Raw genomic sequence first — 13,206 nt, 5'->3', positions numbered from 1 at the left:
GTGAGGTAAGGTGGTGATGTAGTAGTTGCTGTTTGGTAGTGAAGTGTGGGAGTGGGAAGAAAAGTGGAAGAAATAGTTGATGTCGCGAAGAGGAATGGTTCCTTATTCCGAGCTGCTTCGTTGTTGGTGGTGGGCGGGTGGGTTGAATGAATGAATGAATGAAATAACTGGGGATGATGGCAGTTGGCAGACAAGGCTTTTAGGGGAGCAGGCGAGCAGGCGAACAGGGGAGCAGGCAAGCAGGAGCAACCATGAGCAACATAAATGGCGGGGGGATAAGCTGGGCTGCTGGGCTCCAGGCTCCTCCTCCCTGCTGGTCGCCCACCGCCAACGCCTGAACGCCCACCTCAGTTAGCAGTACATAGGCGGGAGGAGTGGCTCCTGACTGGCGGACAGAGGAGCGGTCGGTGGGGCCAAGAGCTGAGAGGCCCTTCCGCTGTTGGGTAGTCGGCCTGGTTCTAATGTTCGGTTCAGCAACAACGCAACCGCTGTATTCTTTCAAGCCAAGTGCCATTTTATTCGATTCCTATTGAGCAAATTACCATTCTGTACGTATATAATTATGGTCTGATTCTGGAAGGCATTCGAGAGCAAGACTCTCTCCAGGATTGAGTCATGTTTCCTGTTCAAGTTACGCAGGCTGATCGAGACCGACCATTTCATGTTGCTGCTGTTCGGTATCGGCAGGTAGGTACACCGTACATGCTCACTACATTATGTAGGTAACGAGAGGTATAGCAAACCCAATCTTGTGTGACCAGCCTCGACCAGGGTGGGGTCTAGTCCTCTCGATTTTGCACAAAGCCGCATCTAAGTACAGCAAAAGGGATGGCAAAGTCAAACACACCACGCACATCGGTATATGACTGGACCATTCTATACCAAAACCCGGGTTTCGACAGACTGAGCTTACACAGCTGAAAATCTTCCCAAAGTTGTGTCATATTATATATTATTGCACAATATAAGGCCAACTATAAGATCCGTGATGGGGTTTGAACCAACACAGTTTGAGTGTGATGCCGCGCCACTCATCCGGGACGTCTCCGGGGCACCATGGACCCCCCTTTTCTGGCACGCCTGCACTTTCGATTCTACCGCCTTTACCAAGGTAATGATGAACCTCATTCGCAACCCAAACATCAACTCATCTTGGCTTTTCCGGGCAGATGTGCTTTACGAGAACGGAAGCGTCCTGGCTGAGGAGGCCTTGGACACGGTGTCAGTGCTGCCGCGGCCTGCTAGCTTCGCCGGTTTCGACCTGGAACAGAGCTTGGTCCGAAAACTGATCCCGCGAAATGCTTTACGCGACCAGCCCCTTGACCAGACGTGTCTATTCTACCGTAGCTGTCAGCCGGATGATCAGCCAGGCGACGGCGAGCAGTCCATGGTCATCTACATTCCGCACGTCTCCTCGCCATCTGAAATGCCCTTTTACCACCCGGCCGTTCGGGGTGTCGCTTTCTTGCATGAGTGGAACCGCGGCGAGAGCACAGGTCGAGTCTCTACTCACTATTGTTTCTTCGACGATGTAGAACGTTCGCCAAAGTTGGTGAGAACGGCCTTTCACCTCTTATCAACCCTCCACAAGCATGGCCAAGGCACGACCACAGGCTACGTCAAGCGCGTTCATCATGATGTCGTCGTGCCTCAGATCACCATGCAAACCACCTATGCCAAATTGAAGGAGAAGTACGCGCGCAGGTTGATCAACACCTGGGCAGAGGTAACCGACCCAACCAAACATGTGTTTGAAGATCTAGGCATTGCCGCCTTCCTGATTGAACTCTGGAGACAGATGTATCAGGGGAAGGCTTTCCCGGGCTTCGTTGACATTGGCTGCGGCAACGGGCTTCTCGTGTACTTGTTGAGGCAAGAGGGCTACGAGGGATGGGGGTTTGATGCTAGGGAACGGAAATCCTGGGCAAACTACAATGTCAAGGGCGAAGCAAGATCAGACTCGGAAAATATGCCGTGTTTGCGGGAGCATGTCCTTTTACCGTCCATCATAACGACGAAAAAGGAGGCATCGGAATCCCTTGAAGATGATGCATGCGACATCGATGTCAATCATCTGTTGCATGATGGGCTCTTCCCCAAGGGCACGTTCATTATTTCCAACCATGCGGATGAGCTAACGCCGTGGACCCCTATTCTTGCAGCGATCTCGGACTGCCCCTTCATGATGATTCCCTGTTGCAGCCACAACTTGACGGGGGCGAAGTACAGGGCTCCTGTGCCAAAGGGTGTCGACAAGTCGAACTCGGCGTACGCTTCACTCGTCGCTTGGGTCTCTGGTATTGCAGATGATTGTGGCTGGGAAGTTGAGACGGAAATGCTCCGCATACCCAGCACTAGAAACACTGCTATGATTGGAAGAAAGAGAAAAGCGACTCTCTCGGGTGAAGAGCTTGATGGAGTCGTGCAAAAGTATGGAGGCACAGCCGGTTATCTCGACAATGTCATGAAGCTTGTCAAAGTCGCACCGAGATCGCATTGAGGTTCTGTAGGCGGTCCAATGGCTGGCTAGCAAGATGCGAATTCTAGATTCGAATAGATCTAATCTCGCATCCGTTGATTGAATATTGGAGTATGGATTGGTGAGCTGATGTGACTTGTAAGATGGATCGTGATACATGGGCATGTTGAAGATGAACATCATTCAATTAAGCTGATAAGCTGACAAGGTGCCTGGTTTTGAGTACGTACAGGCACAGGGGGCATGGAAGCTAATTGTGGGCTGAATTCGGGCCTGGTGATTGGGTGCAAGGGGATGGGATAGTGGAGCGTCCTATCCGAATGGACAACTGTCGCGGCTGTCTTCAACTCCAAGGAGTCCTAATTACCAGATAATCCTATCCAAAGCCACCGCTTCTTCAACCTTCGTCGCTCCCATTGTCCGCCGTACCCTCGCCCAACATGAGCTACGGCAAGAAAGACGAAGATGCAGACCTCGGTCTGGTCAAGGTAGACCGGACCCAGGTGTTCCAAGAAGGTGCGTAACCAATTGACTCGGGCGGCCGCGTTGCTCCTCGACCTCGACATGTCATCAGCCATTCTCCCCTCCACTGCATACGTACATGGCCAGGGACGCATGGCTAAAGTGTTCTTCCAGCTCGACTATTCAACAGCTCGCCCATCCAACCCCGAAGATGTCGTATCCTCCTCACCAAGATCGCACTCCTCCTCTACACCGGCGAGAAGTTCCCGACCAATGAAGCCACCACCCTCTTCTTCGGCATCTCGAAGCTCTTCCAGAACAAAGATGCCGCCTTGCGCCAAATGGTTCACCTTGTCATCAAGGAGCTCGCATCCTCGGCAGAAGACATCATCATGGTCACGAGCACCATTATGAAGGATACCGGAGGAAGCACCGACGCAATCTACAGACCGAATGCTATTCGAGCCTTGTGTCGCATCATTGATGTAGGTTGGGCTTGTTGTGATATTGCGAGATTGGTTCAGTTCTCCTGCTAACGTTGGTCAATCTGCCAGTCTACTACAGTACAGTCCATTGAGCGTGTCATGAAGACGGCAATCGTGGACAAGAACCCGTCCGTCTCCTCGGCCGCCCTCGTTTCCTCCTACCACCTTCTTCCTATCGCCAAGGATGTCGTCCGCCGGTGGCAGTCCGAGACGCAAGAGGCTGCTGCCTCGACCAAGTCCTCCAGCGGCTTTTCTCTAGGATTCTCCTCATCTTCCAGCTCGATGCCAGTCAACAATTCTACTATGACCCAGTACCATGCCATCGGTCTCCTATACCAGATGCGATCGCACGACAAGATGGCCTTGGTCAAGATGGTGCAGCAGTTCGGCACCCCTGGCGCTGTCAAGAGTCCCGCCGCAACCGTGATGCTTGTACGACTGGCTGCGCAGCTCGCCGAGGACGACCCCCAGCTCCGAAAGCCCATGATGTCGCTGCTGGATGGCTGGCTGCGTCACAAGAGCGAGATGGTCAACTTCGAGGCTGCCAAGGCAATTTGCGACATGAGAGATGTGACAGACGCCGAGGTGACCCAAGCCGTCCATGTTCTGCAGCTGTTCCTCTCGTCTCCTCGTGCCGTCACCAAATTCGCTGCTCTCCGCATCCTCCACAACTTCGCCTCTTTCAAGCCTCAAGCTGTGCACGTTTGCAACCCCGATATTGAGCTTCTGATCTCGAACAGCAACCGATCCATTGCTACATTTGCGATTACTACACTATTGAAGACGGGCAACGAGGCCAGCGTAGACCGCCTGATGAAGCAGATCACTGGATTCATGTCTGAGATCACCGACGAGTTCAAGATTACCATCGTGGAAGCTATCCGCACTCTCTGCTTGAAGTTCCCCAGCAAGCAGGCTGGCATGTTGGCTTTCCTCAGTGGTATTCTGCGGGATGAGGGTGGCTACGAGTTCAAGAGGGCAGTCGTTGAGAGCATGTTTGACCTGATCAAGTTCGTGCCCGAGTCCAAGGAGGATGCGCTGGCTCACCTTTGCGAGTTCATCGAGGATTGCGAGTTCACAAAGCTAGCTGTGCGAATCCTGCACCTCCTGGGCTTGGAGGGCCCCAAGACGTCGCAACCTACAAAGTACATCCGTTATATCTACAACCGCGTGGTTTTGGAGAACGCTATCGTACGAGCTGCGGCCGTCACTGCCCTGGCCAAGTTCGGAGTTGGACAGAAGGATCCAGAGGTGAAGAGCAGCGTCGATGTGCTGTTGACAAGATGCTTGGACGATGTCGATGACGAAGTGCGAGACCGTGCTGCTCTCAACCTGAGACTAATGCATGAAGAAGATGAGTTGGCCGAGCGCTTCGTCAAGAACGGTATGCCAAGAGCCCCGGCCCATATTCGAGACGGTTTACTAACAACGAATCATAGAAAACATGTTTTCGCTGCCCTATTTCGAGCACCAGCTCGTGATGTATGTGACATCTGATGACAAGTCTACTTTCGACTCGGCTTTCGACATCAGCAAGATTCCCGTCGTCACTCGGGAAGAGGCAGATGCCGAAGACCGCACCAAGAAGCTTACGGCTACTACGCCATCCCTCAAGCCGCCTAAGACTGGTCCTTCCAAGGCTGCACCTAGCGGCGCGGAGGCACAGGCTTCCGCTGTCGCTGCTGCTCAAAAGTACGCCCAGGAGCTTATGGCCATCCCGGAGATGAAGGAGTTTGGTAGCGTACTGAAGTCGTCACCTGTCGTTGAGCTGACAGAGGCCGAGACTGAATATGTCGTCTCGGTCGTGAAGCACATCTTCAAGGAGCACATTGTCCTGCAATATGAGGTCAAGAACACGCTTCCTGCCACGGTACTTGAAAACGTGTCAGTGGTCGCGATTCCTGCTGATGAGGAGGAACTTGAAGAAGTTTTCATCCTCCAGGCAGAGAAGCTGCCCACAGATGAGCCGGGCAAGGTGTATGTGGCATTCAAGAAGGCCAACGGCGAAGGGTCCATGCCTACCAGCACGTTCTCCAACATCCTCAAGTTCACCAGCAAGGAGATTGACCCGTCGACCAATGAGCCCGAGGATACGGGCTACGATGACGAATACGAGGTCTCTGAGTTTGACCTTGCGGGTAGTGATTACGTCGTTCCTGCCTTTGCCGGCAACTTTGCCCACATCTGGGAACAGGTGGGTGCCTCAGGGGAAGAAGCCGAGGAGACACTACAGCTTTCCAGCGTCAACAGTATTGCAGGTACGTCGTTATGGAATAGGGGTCGATTTCCATGGGCAGGCTAACAAGTTTACACAGAGGCAACGGAATTATTGGCCAAGACGCTGTCGCTGCAAGCGCTGGAGGGAACCGACGTTCCCATCAGCCAGACAACACACCAGCTCAAGCTTCTGGGCAAGACGGTGCTGGGCGGACGAGTGGTGGCCAACATCAGGATGGCCTACTCGTCCAAGTCTGGCGTGACGACGAAAATCACGGTGCGCAGCGAGGAAGAGAACGTGGCGCAGATGGTGGTGGATTCGGTTGCTTAATGATTTGTCTTGGGGTGGCGTTTTTCATGCAGCAAAATATGATGAAGCGATGTCTAGCTGTTTTCTCATCCAAGACACGCATCTTTAGATCAAGAATTCTCGAGCCGTTGGGTGACCAAGTGCCGTCGGGCTGCGGCGGAAAGACCAGCACCAGCCGACCGCGCGCAAGAACCCAGAGCGTCGGGGATAGACGAGGGCAAAGAGTAGACGAATTGAAGAATATTGATACCGAGGTTGTGGCTGTACAGTCTGGCCCCTGACTCTTAAGTCTTGCATGTTCACGTGTGTGCATAGTCGACTACAAGAGATGCAAATGCACGTAATCAGAATGGCAGAGCATCTAGGCCGAACGCAGTTTAGCCTTGCGACGGGCACGGGTTGCTCGCTGTAACGCGCGCACCGCAGTTTGCAGATCGGCAACGCGCCAAGCGAAAAGCGCCAAAGGCCCAAAGCCGGTTTATAGAGAGCCGGGCTAGGGTTCAATGTTGGCTTAATCTTATCTCCAGTCCCAATGACGTGTTTGTTTAGTCGAAAATGTTTCCTTCCCGTCCCATTTGCTCACCTCTCAGCCTCTTACCCAGACTGCCAGAGCAAGTCGGACAGAAACAGCCTCCCTCCCGTTCCATGAAACACGGCACTTCCGTTTTAATCTCGTCGCAGTACATAATAAGGACGGGCCCACGTTCTCAGCCGACTGGACCATTTGATAGCCCCGATCGCCGGGCCTCCAGGTTGAGCTCAAGCGTGTGCATACGTGTCTCGAATCAGGACGTGAACTAATGTGGACTGAGACCACTTGATACTATTTGATATTTCGAGTATTAGTCGCACTATCCCTCACTTCTACACATCCATCACCCAACTCTCTCCCCTCCTTCTCTTGGGACTGAATCGGCGCACCACCGTCGCCAAACAACTGCCAACATGGTCTACGTCCGCCAGGAGCGTCTGCCCAACCTGAAGCAGTACAAGTACTCTGCAGTCGATCGCTCGCTCACATCCAAGTACATTCTGAAGCCGTTCTACACAAATGTCGTCATCAAGTGCTTCCCCATGTGGATGGCGCCGAACCTGATCACCTTGCTCGGCTTCATGTTCATCATCCTCAACTTCTTCACCCTGCTGTGGTACAACCCTTCGCTCGACCAGGACTGCCCGCCATGGGTCTACTACACCTGGGCTCTGGGTCTCTTCCTCTACCAGACGTTTGATGCCGTCGACGGATCACAGGCGTGAGTAGCTCTCTGATTCTGGTTTTCTTGTGCGAATTGTGACTTGCGGCGCTGCTGCTGTGTGTATCTGGAGCATGTGAACTAATTGTTTTTTTCTGGATCCATCAGACGGCGAACCCACCAGAGCGGGCCCCTTGGCGAGCTGTTCGACCACGGTGTGGATGCCCTCAATACGTCGCTCGGGGCGCTCCTATTCGCCGGCAGTCAGAACATGGGCCAGACATGGTACACGGTCGCGACCCTCTTCGCCTCGCTGCTTACCTTCTACGTGCAAACCTGGGATGAGTACCACACCAAGACCCTGACTCTGGGCATAGTGAACGGCCCCGTCGAGGGCGTTCTGATTCTGGTCAGCGTCCACGCACTGACGGGCTTCATGGGCGGCGCCAGCTTCTGGAAGCAGTCCATGCTGGCCACTTTTGGTGTACCCAAATCCCTGGGCATTCCCGACCTCGTCTACAACTTCAACTTCACTCAGTGGTACATGGTTCAAGGCACCGTCATGCTGATCGTGAACACCGTTGAGAGCGCGTAACGTCATCAAAGCCCGACGTGCGCGAGGCGACCGCAGCCGTGGCGCCCTCAAGGGCCTGATCCCCTTCTTCGGCACCTGGGTCCTGGTTGTGGCCTACCTGTACCTCCAGCCCGTCATCCGTACCCAGCATCTGGTTCCCTTCGTCATCTTCTGCGGCCTCGTCAACGCCTACAGCGTCGGTCAGATGATTACGGCGCACCTGGTCAAGCTCCGCTTCCCGTACTGGAACGTGCTTGTGATTCCCCTGGGACTCGGTGTGATCGACTCCATCGGTCCTATTCTCCAGCAACATGTTGGCTGGGCCTCGGGCTGGCCTAGTGCCCTGGGTGACGGCGTGTACCAAGTCGCCTTCATGTTCAGCATGCTAGGCATGGCCATCGGTGTCTACGGCAGCTTCGTTGTCGATGTCATCGTGACCATCTGCGACTACTTGGATATTTGGTGTCTCACCATCAAGCATCCCTATGTCGAGGGTGAGGAGGAGAAGAAGGCGAAATAAGCTGTCTACTGACAACTTAAAAGTCGCAAAACGGGGGGGGTGTAATGCCGTATATGAAGGGTTCTCATGATGAGTAAAGGAGGACCTTGAGTCAATGGCAGTGCACCGGTACAGGCGTGTCAACGGAAAACGGCAGAAATGCCGTTGCGTGCATGTGCTTATGAGAAAACGACGGGAACGTATAACATACAATGGAAGTGCCACCACGAAAAGGGGGCTAAGGGAGATGATGGGATGGACTTGCTTTTACTGTCCTACAATATGTCTTGGCAAGATCAGGCAATTTTTTACGAAAGACATGTGTTCTTCTGGTAACGAGTGGGAACACCATGTCATTGGTGGGAGGCTGGACATGAGGACAAATGTTTGAGATACCACTTATAGTCGGATAGATTTAGGAGTTAAAAGCGAGATCACGAGTACTTAATGATATATACTTATGGATTTTACTTGGAATATGATGTCAACTATTCATGCTTACTTGATTTTGCTATCTTGTCTTGGTCTTCTGTATCAGTCTATATCGAGACCAAATCGAACACACGATGTTCTCACTGTTTGAAAGAGCAGGTAGTCAATGCCGGGTTGACAGACATAGGGCGCTTTTGCTTACGGCTCTCGAGATGCGTAATCACTAGGCTTTCTCGAATAAGTTGTAGGTTGTGCGGGAGACTTACTGATGTCACTCAAGTAGTGGTGGCAGAAGCTGGAATGGCCCAGCGTAGGGTTCGCGGAATACGACTATCATTACCCCTTTATTCACAATAAGACAATGAGTACATTAACCGATGTAATAGGGGCGAATATGCTGCAAACAGTTACCGGGGAGATGGAGTTATTCAAAATCCGTACGTTTATGCATGTATTCATGTTGTCTCTCATATAGTATGGAGAATGCAGTATAAAGGGCAAAGGGGGCCGGTTGGACCTTGGGGCTGTTGAACAGTCGTAGTTAGACAGTGCCATGTTATGCATACCTAGATACATTTTTAAACCCTGACTGATATATACAGAAGGAGAACATCAGGGTCGTTCGTGGTGGGCCTTGCCCCTAGCTGGCGACATGCTGCTGTCCACACGCATTCAAGTTTACATTCCTTCTCCTGTGCTTCATTTGACGTTTCTGAGAAAACTGAAAGGATATATCTTTGCCGTTGGCCTCGATGCTTGCTACTGCACACCGCCAACTAGCATGACTTGGAGGCGGCGGCGGCGGCAGCAGCAGCAGCAGGCTCGGAACGGGCACTTGGACGTTCTACAGCCACTAACCATAGTGGCGCCAAGAGTACTGTGATAAGTCCGTCCGGGTAAGCAACGCCCGCCCATCCATCGCGTGAGATCTGGTAGGCCTAGACGTAGCTGACACACCCTCCTTTCCTGATTACTACAAGGTTCGATCCGAGAGGCGGAAGCCTGGGCTTGTATGGTAAACGACCCCGGGGACGAACTGGGGTATATTGCATTGGCGGTCTACTGAAGTGCATGTCCCAGCAGCGGCCCCTTTTTCAGCCCCTTTTGAGCAAAAGAAGCAGGTGAGCCTTCCTCTAGCCACAAATAGCCACCACCATACAAACAGTATGTAACTGATGACCTAGGGGGCGCAAGCATCCTGTAAAGATCGAAAGAAACGGAGGAATGGATCAGTCTCTACATTCACCCGTCGCCTGTCCAGCCCAAACATGAAAATAACGATGAGAGGGTAGCAAGCAGAAACCCCCTTGTAACAAAGTGGAAGAGTATGAATTGACCACTCCTCATGCCTGTTCTTACTGATTTCAAAAGAGCGATGCAGAATATAAGTCACAATCTGCTAGACATATGCATAGCAGTATGTTAAAGGTGTACAGAAACCATTTATTCTAAGTCGCGAGATCGCTCCAAGCGTTGACTCGGTCACGTATTTCTATATATTTTCCATGCAAAGCACGTGGATGCAGTGTTCTCCCCTTTCCCCTAAATGCAGAAAAGATTTGAGAAAAAGAAAGGTAGGAGAGCCAACCCAAGCCGCCAATTTCCAAATCCCCAAAATCCCCAAATGTCCATCCGTCCCTTATCCGAATCCGCGGTCTAAGCCCAAAGGTTTTCCTTTTCCAGTTGTGTGAGCTGGGGAAGTATGAAATAAAGATACATACAAGAAGAAGTCATAGAACACCAACACCGTCGAATTGAAAGGGCCCCTACATGTGAGATGTTGAACATTCCATAGCACACATCATGTTTCAAGGCCGGGCATCAAGCCCAAACCGACTCGGCCATTCTTCACCACAAAAACAATGAATACAGCGATAAGTTACAGGCGTTGTTTCACCCTGGGGGCTTTCCCTCCATGATGCTGAAGAGGCAATAAACCTCCAGCCACAGGGATCTGGACAGCTGGGGGAGGGGTTAGCAACTCCGGGGGGATATCATTTCGGCTATATGCCGTAAAGTCCAAAGAAAAACACAGTGTGGCTCAATGCCCGTCCCAATCATCAACCCATATTCCGTAAAAACTCCGCGTCCCGACAGCTATGCCTAAAGCATAGTTGGGATGCCATCAGCACCGATTCGTCTCCTCGTTGCGAACGCCACGGAGAGTGGCGGCGTTTCCGTCATAGCGGCCTTGAGCATCTTTCGACAGAATGCCAAAGTGGCTCATATCAGCTCATCGCTCCCGCTAGCAACGCTTTCGTTGATTGCTTTGATAATGGCACGCTCTTCGAAGACGGGACCCTGGCCGTCGCACTTGGCCTGGGACTTCAAGCGCTCGCTGACATCGCCAACGTCCACCAATCCCCTCTTGAAAAGTTCGTGGCTGATAATGAAGTCCCAGGTAGCACCGGCCGCCAGCAATCGCTCACCGGCCTCGGACTCTACCACACGATGGCTCGGCGTCTTGTTGGTATGGTTTGCAAGCAAGTCCGAGTAGAAGTCGGTGGGGTTGTAGTGCATGGGTCCTGTCGTGGTGGTCACGGCTGCTGCGGGGGACATGGAGCCATTTGGCCCCTGGACGCTCGAGGTGGCGCGCAGTATCTCGTTCTCGGTGCTCATCTTCTGAAGGTCACGCTTCAGCTTCTCGTTCTCTGTTGCTGTCAGGTGCTGAGTGGCCTCGAGCGAGGCCAGTTTGGCTTCAAGGTCTTTGACATGTCGCTCCTTGCGTTCTCTGAAAGCGCGTTGGCTGTAGACAAGTTAGCCTAGAGGCGGGAGACGGTCAAGACACCGGTATAGTTGGTGGTAATACATACGCCGCCCTGTTCTGCGCCTTGCGTCGGGATTGGGCAGGCGTCATGTCCTCATCGTCCGAGTTGGAGCCATTGTTGCCAGGATCCGACTTGGTCAGGGGTAGGATGTCGGCTTGCTGGAGAGCTTTGTTTGGGTTTGCTGCATTCGATGAACCTTGGCCGTGCAAAGAATGTGTCGTCGGCGGGGTCGGCGGCCCGGGAGGGAAGCTTTGCGCTTGTTGCTGATTGAACTGTGCATATTGGTCGAAGTTTTGCTGGAACTGATCGGGGTTCTGGAATCCATCGAAGGTCTCCTGTAAAGACGACAGCTCTCGCACATTAGTACTCATTCGCGGGAAGTGTAGCGATGAAGCCGGGGAGGGTTTGGTGTCTCGAGGGGAGTACGAACCGGTGGAGACTGGTTGTTGAACTCATCTGAGGCGGCCGAGTTGGAATGCGAAGGAGTCAAGGGAGGGATGCCTATAAACTGGTATGACGGCTGGTTCTGGCCGTAAAAGGGATGTGAGAAGTTCATGGTGACTTGCTTGGTTGATGGGACCGAGTGTGTTTCCAACGTGCAAGCCTACTTTTGAAGCAACGAGACAATGATGGTGGTTGAGAGCACTGACGGCGACAAGTACAAGTAGAAACGCAGGCACATCAATGATCAGCTGGAGACCGGCGCCCCGTTTGCTTATGTTCTCCGTCCAGTGGCAAGCAATCAGAGAAAGCGAGCGATCAAATGGATGGGTCGGGGTTTGATGGACGGACAGGGCACACGGTACACCAAGGACCAAGGACCAAGGACGAAGGGGGGAGGGAGGTCGGTTCAATGTTGTACTTTGTGGGTTCTGGCTTCTGCCATGTACTTCTTATTGCTTGCCCATTTTCAAGTGCCGGATCGGAGTTTACGTGCATCCAAGCCTCTTATCTACCCGCGGAAGAAGTGGAAATATAGCACGGATATACTGGGTCATCGGCGCTGCTGAACTCTTGTAGAGAAACTCGAAATAGGCTTTCCAAGGGGTACTAATAACATAAACAAGAACTCGAAGGAACAAGAGACACAAGAACGTGGGCCAGAGGTTCCATGATGCCAATGGTGCCAATGGTGCAAATGGTAGGCCGTACCTAGACGCTCCCGTCCAGTCGGGCAGAGGTACCTGAAGATAGCGCAGTACCTGCCCTGAACCTGTGCTGTCTATCTGGGGATTAAGGTTGCCGTCCATCCTTCTAGACCAGGCCAGGGTGGGTGTCAGTGAAAAAAAAAACAGCAGGGTCGGTTGTCGGACCAGTAGCGACTACAGCCAAGCCAGTGCGACCACAGCTAAGGCCAAGCCTGGGTGGGGATAGGATAGTGCACCATCAGCAGCATCTCTCTCCAACAAGTCGGGCTGCTGGCTGATCCAATTCCAAGCCACATGTCCGCTTCAAAATAGAACAACGACGACTAGTTGATCACCGCGATGCATGCCCGGTAGATCCAGACAAGGCCGTTGTTGGCCACCGTCGGCCCATGGCGCTATGTGGCCCTTCTCAGCCGCAACCACTCCTCCTCTTCGGTCAGCTTGCGACTTGTGCAACTGGGCTGCTGACTCATCCAGGTCTCGTGCTTCCGCCTTCAACTACACAGCTCTGGTTGAACCCTACCACAGCTCAGAGACGCATGTACTATGATGCTTGTGTTCTACCGTCTTGGTATGATCCATGAGTATATCGCTGCGCGCTGTATCGAGTGTAAAGACCAACACCCTGCAGTATAATGT

General features: G+C 52.7%; 4 protein-coding genes across 4 annotated transcripts; 3 read left to right on the top strand and 1 right to left on the bottom strand.

Annotated features, from left to right (window-relative positions):
- Window positions 1–988: 988 nt before the first annotated feature.
- Window positions 989–2,500, top strand: PG997_011057 (tRNA (uracil-O(2)-)-methyltransferase; the record flags this gene model as incomplete). The annotated part of the gene is made up of 1 exon (XM_066815372.1): window positions 989–2,500. One exon carries the CDS (start codon window positions 989–991, stop codon window positions 2,498–2,500), a length of 1,512 nt encoding a protein of 503 aa, XP_066664662.1.
- Window positions 2,501–2,835: 335 nt separating this feature from the next.
- On the top strand, window positions 2,836–5,974 carry PG997_011056 (uncharacterized protein; the record flags this gene model as incomplete). The annotated part of the gene is made up of 5 exons (XM_066815371.1): window positions 2,836–2,995; window positions 3,116–3,426; window positions 3,496–4,810; window positions 4,866–5,684; window positions 5,742–5,974. The coding sequence occupies exons 1-5, from the start codon at window positions 2,920–2,922 to the stop codon at window positions 5,972–5,974; spliced, it is 2,754 nt and encodes a 917-aa protein (XP_066664661.1). The 5' UTR covers window positions 2,836–2,919.
- A 924-nt stretch (window positions 5,975–6,898) lies between these two features.
- On the top strand, window positions 6,899–8,240 carry PG997_011055 (uncharacterized protein; the record flags this gene model as incomplete). The annotated part of the gene is made up of 3 exons (XM_066815370.1): window positions 6,899–7,206; window positions 7,315–7,737; window positions 7,778–8,240. The coding sequence occupies 3 exons, from the start codon at window positions 6,899–6,901 to the stop codon at window positions 8,238–8,240; spliced, it is 1,194 nt and encodes a 397-aa protein (XP_066664660.1).
- A 2,634-nt stretch (window positions 8,241–10,874) lies between these two features.
- On the bottom strand, window positions 10,875–11,975 carry PG997_011054 (bZIP transcription factor; the record flags this gene model as incomplete). Its single annotated transcript, XM_066815369.1, has 3 exons — window positions 10,875–11,397; window positions 11,465–11,754; window positions 11,850–11,975. 3 exons carry the CDS (start codon window positions 11,973–11,975, stop codon window positions 10,875–10,877), a joined length of 939 nt encoding a protein of 312 aa, XP_066664659.1.
- Between the last annotated feature and the right edge of the window lie 1,231 nt (window positions 11,976–13,206).

The sequence above is a fragment of the Apiospora hydei genome (assembly GCF_038363865.1).
Source record: "Apiospora hydei strain CBS 114990 chromosome Unknown utg000008l_segment0_segment0, whole genome shotgun sequence".
Classification (NCBI taxonomy): domain Eukaryota; kingdom Fungi; phylum Ascomycota; class Sordariomycetes; order Amphisphaeriales; family Apiosporaceae; genus Apiospora; species Apiospora hydei.
The sequence above is the reverse complement of the archived record's forward strand: the minus strand, read 5'-3'. Positions and strand labels throughout refer to the sequence as shown.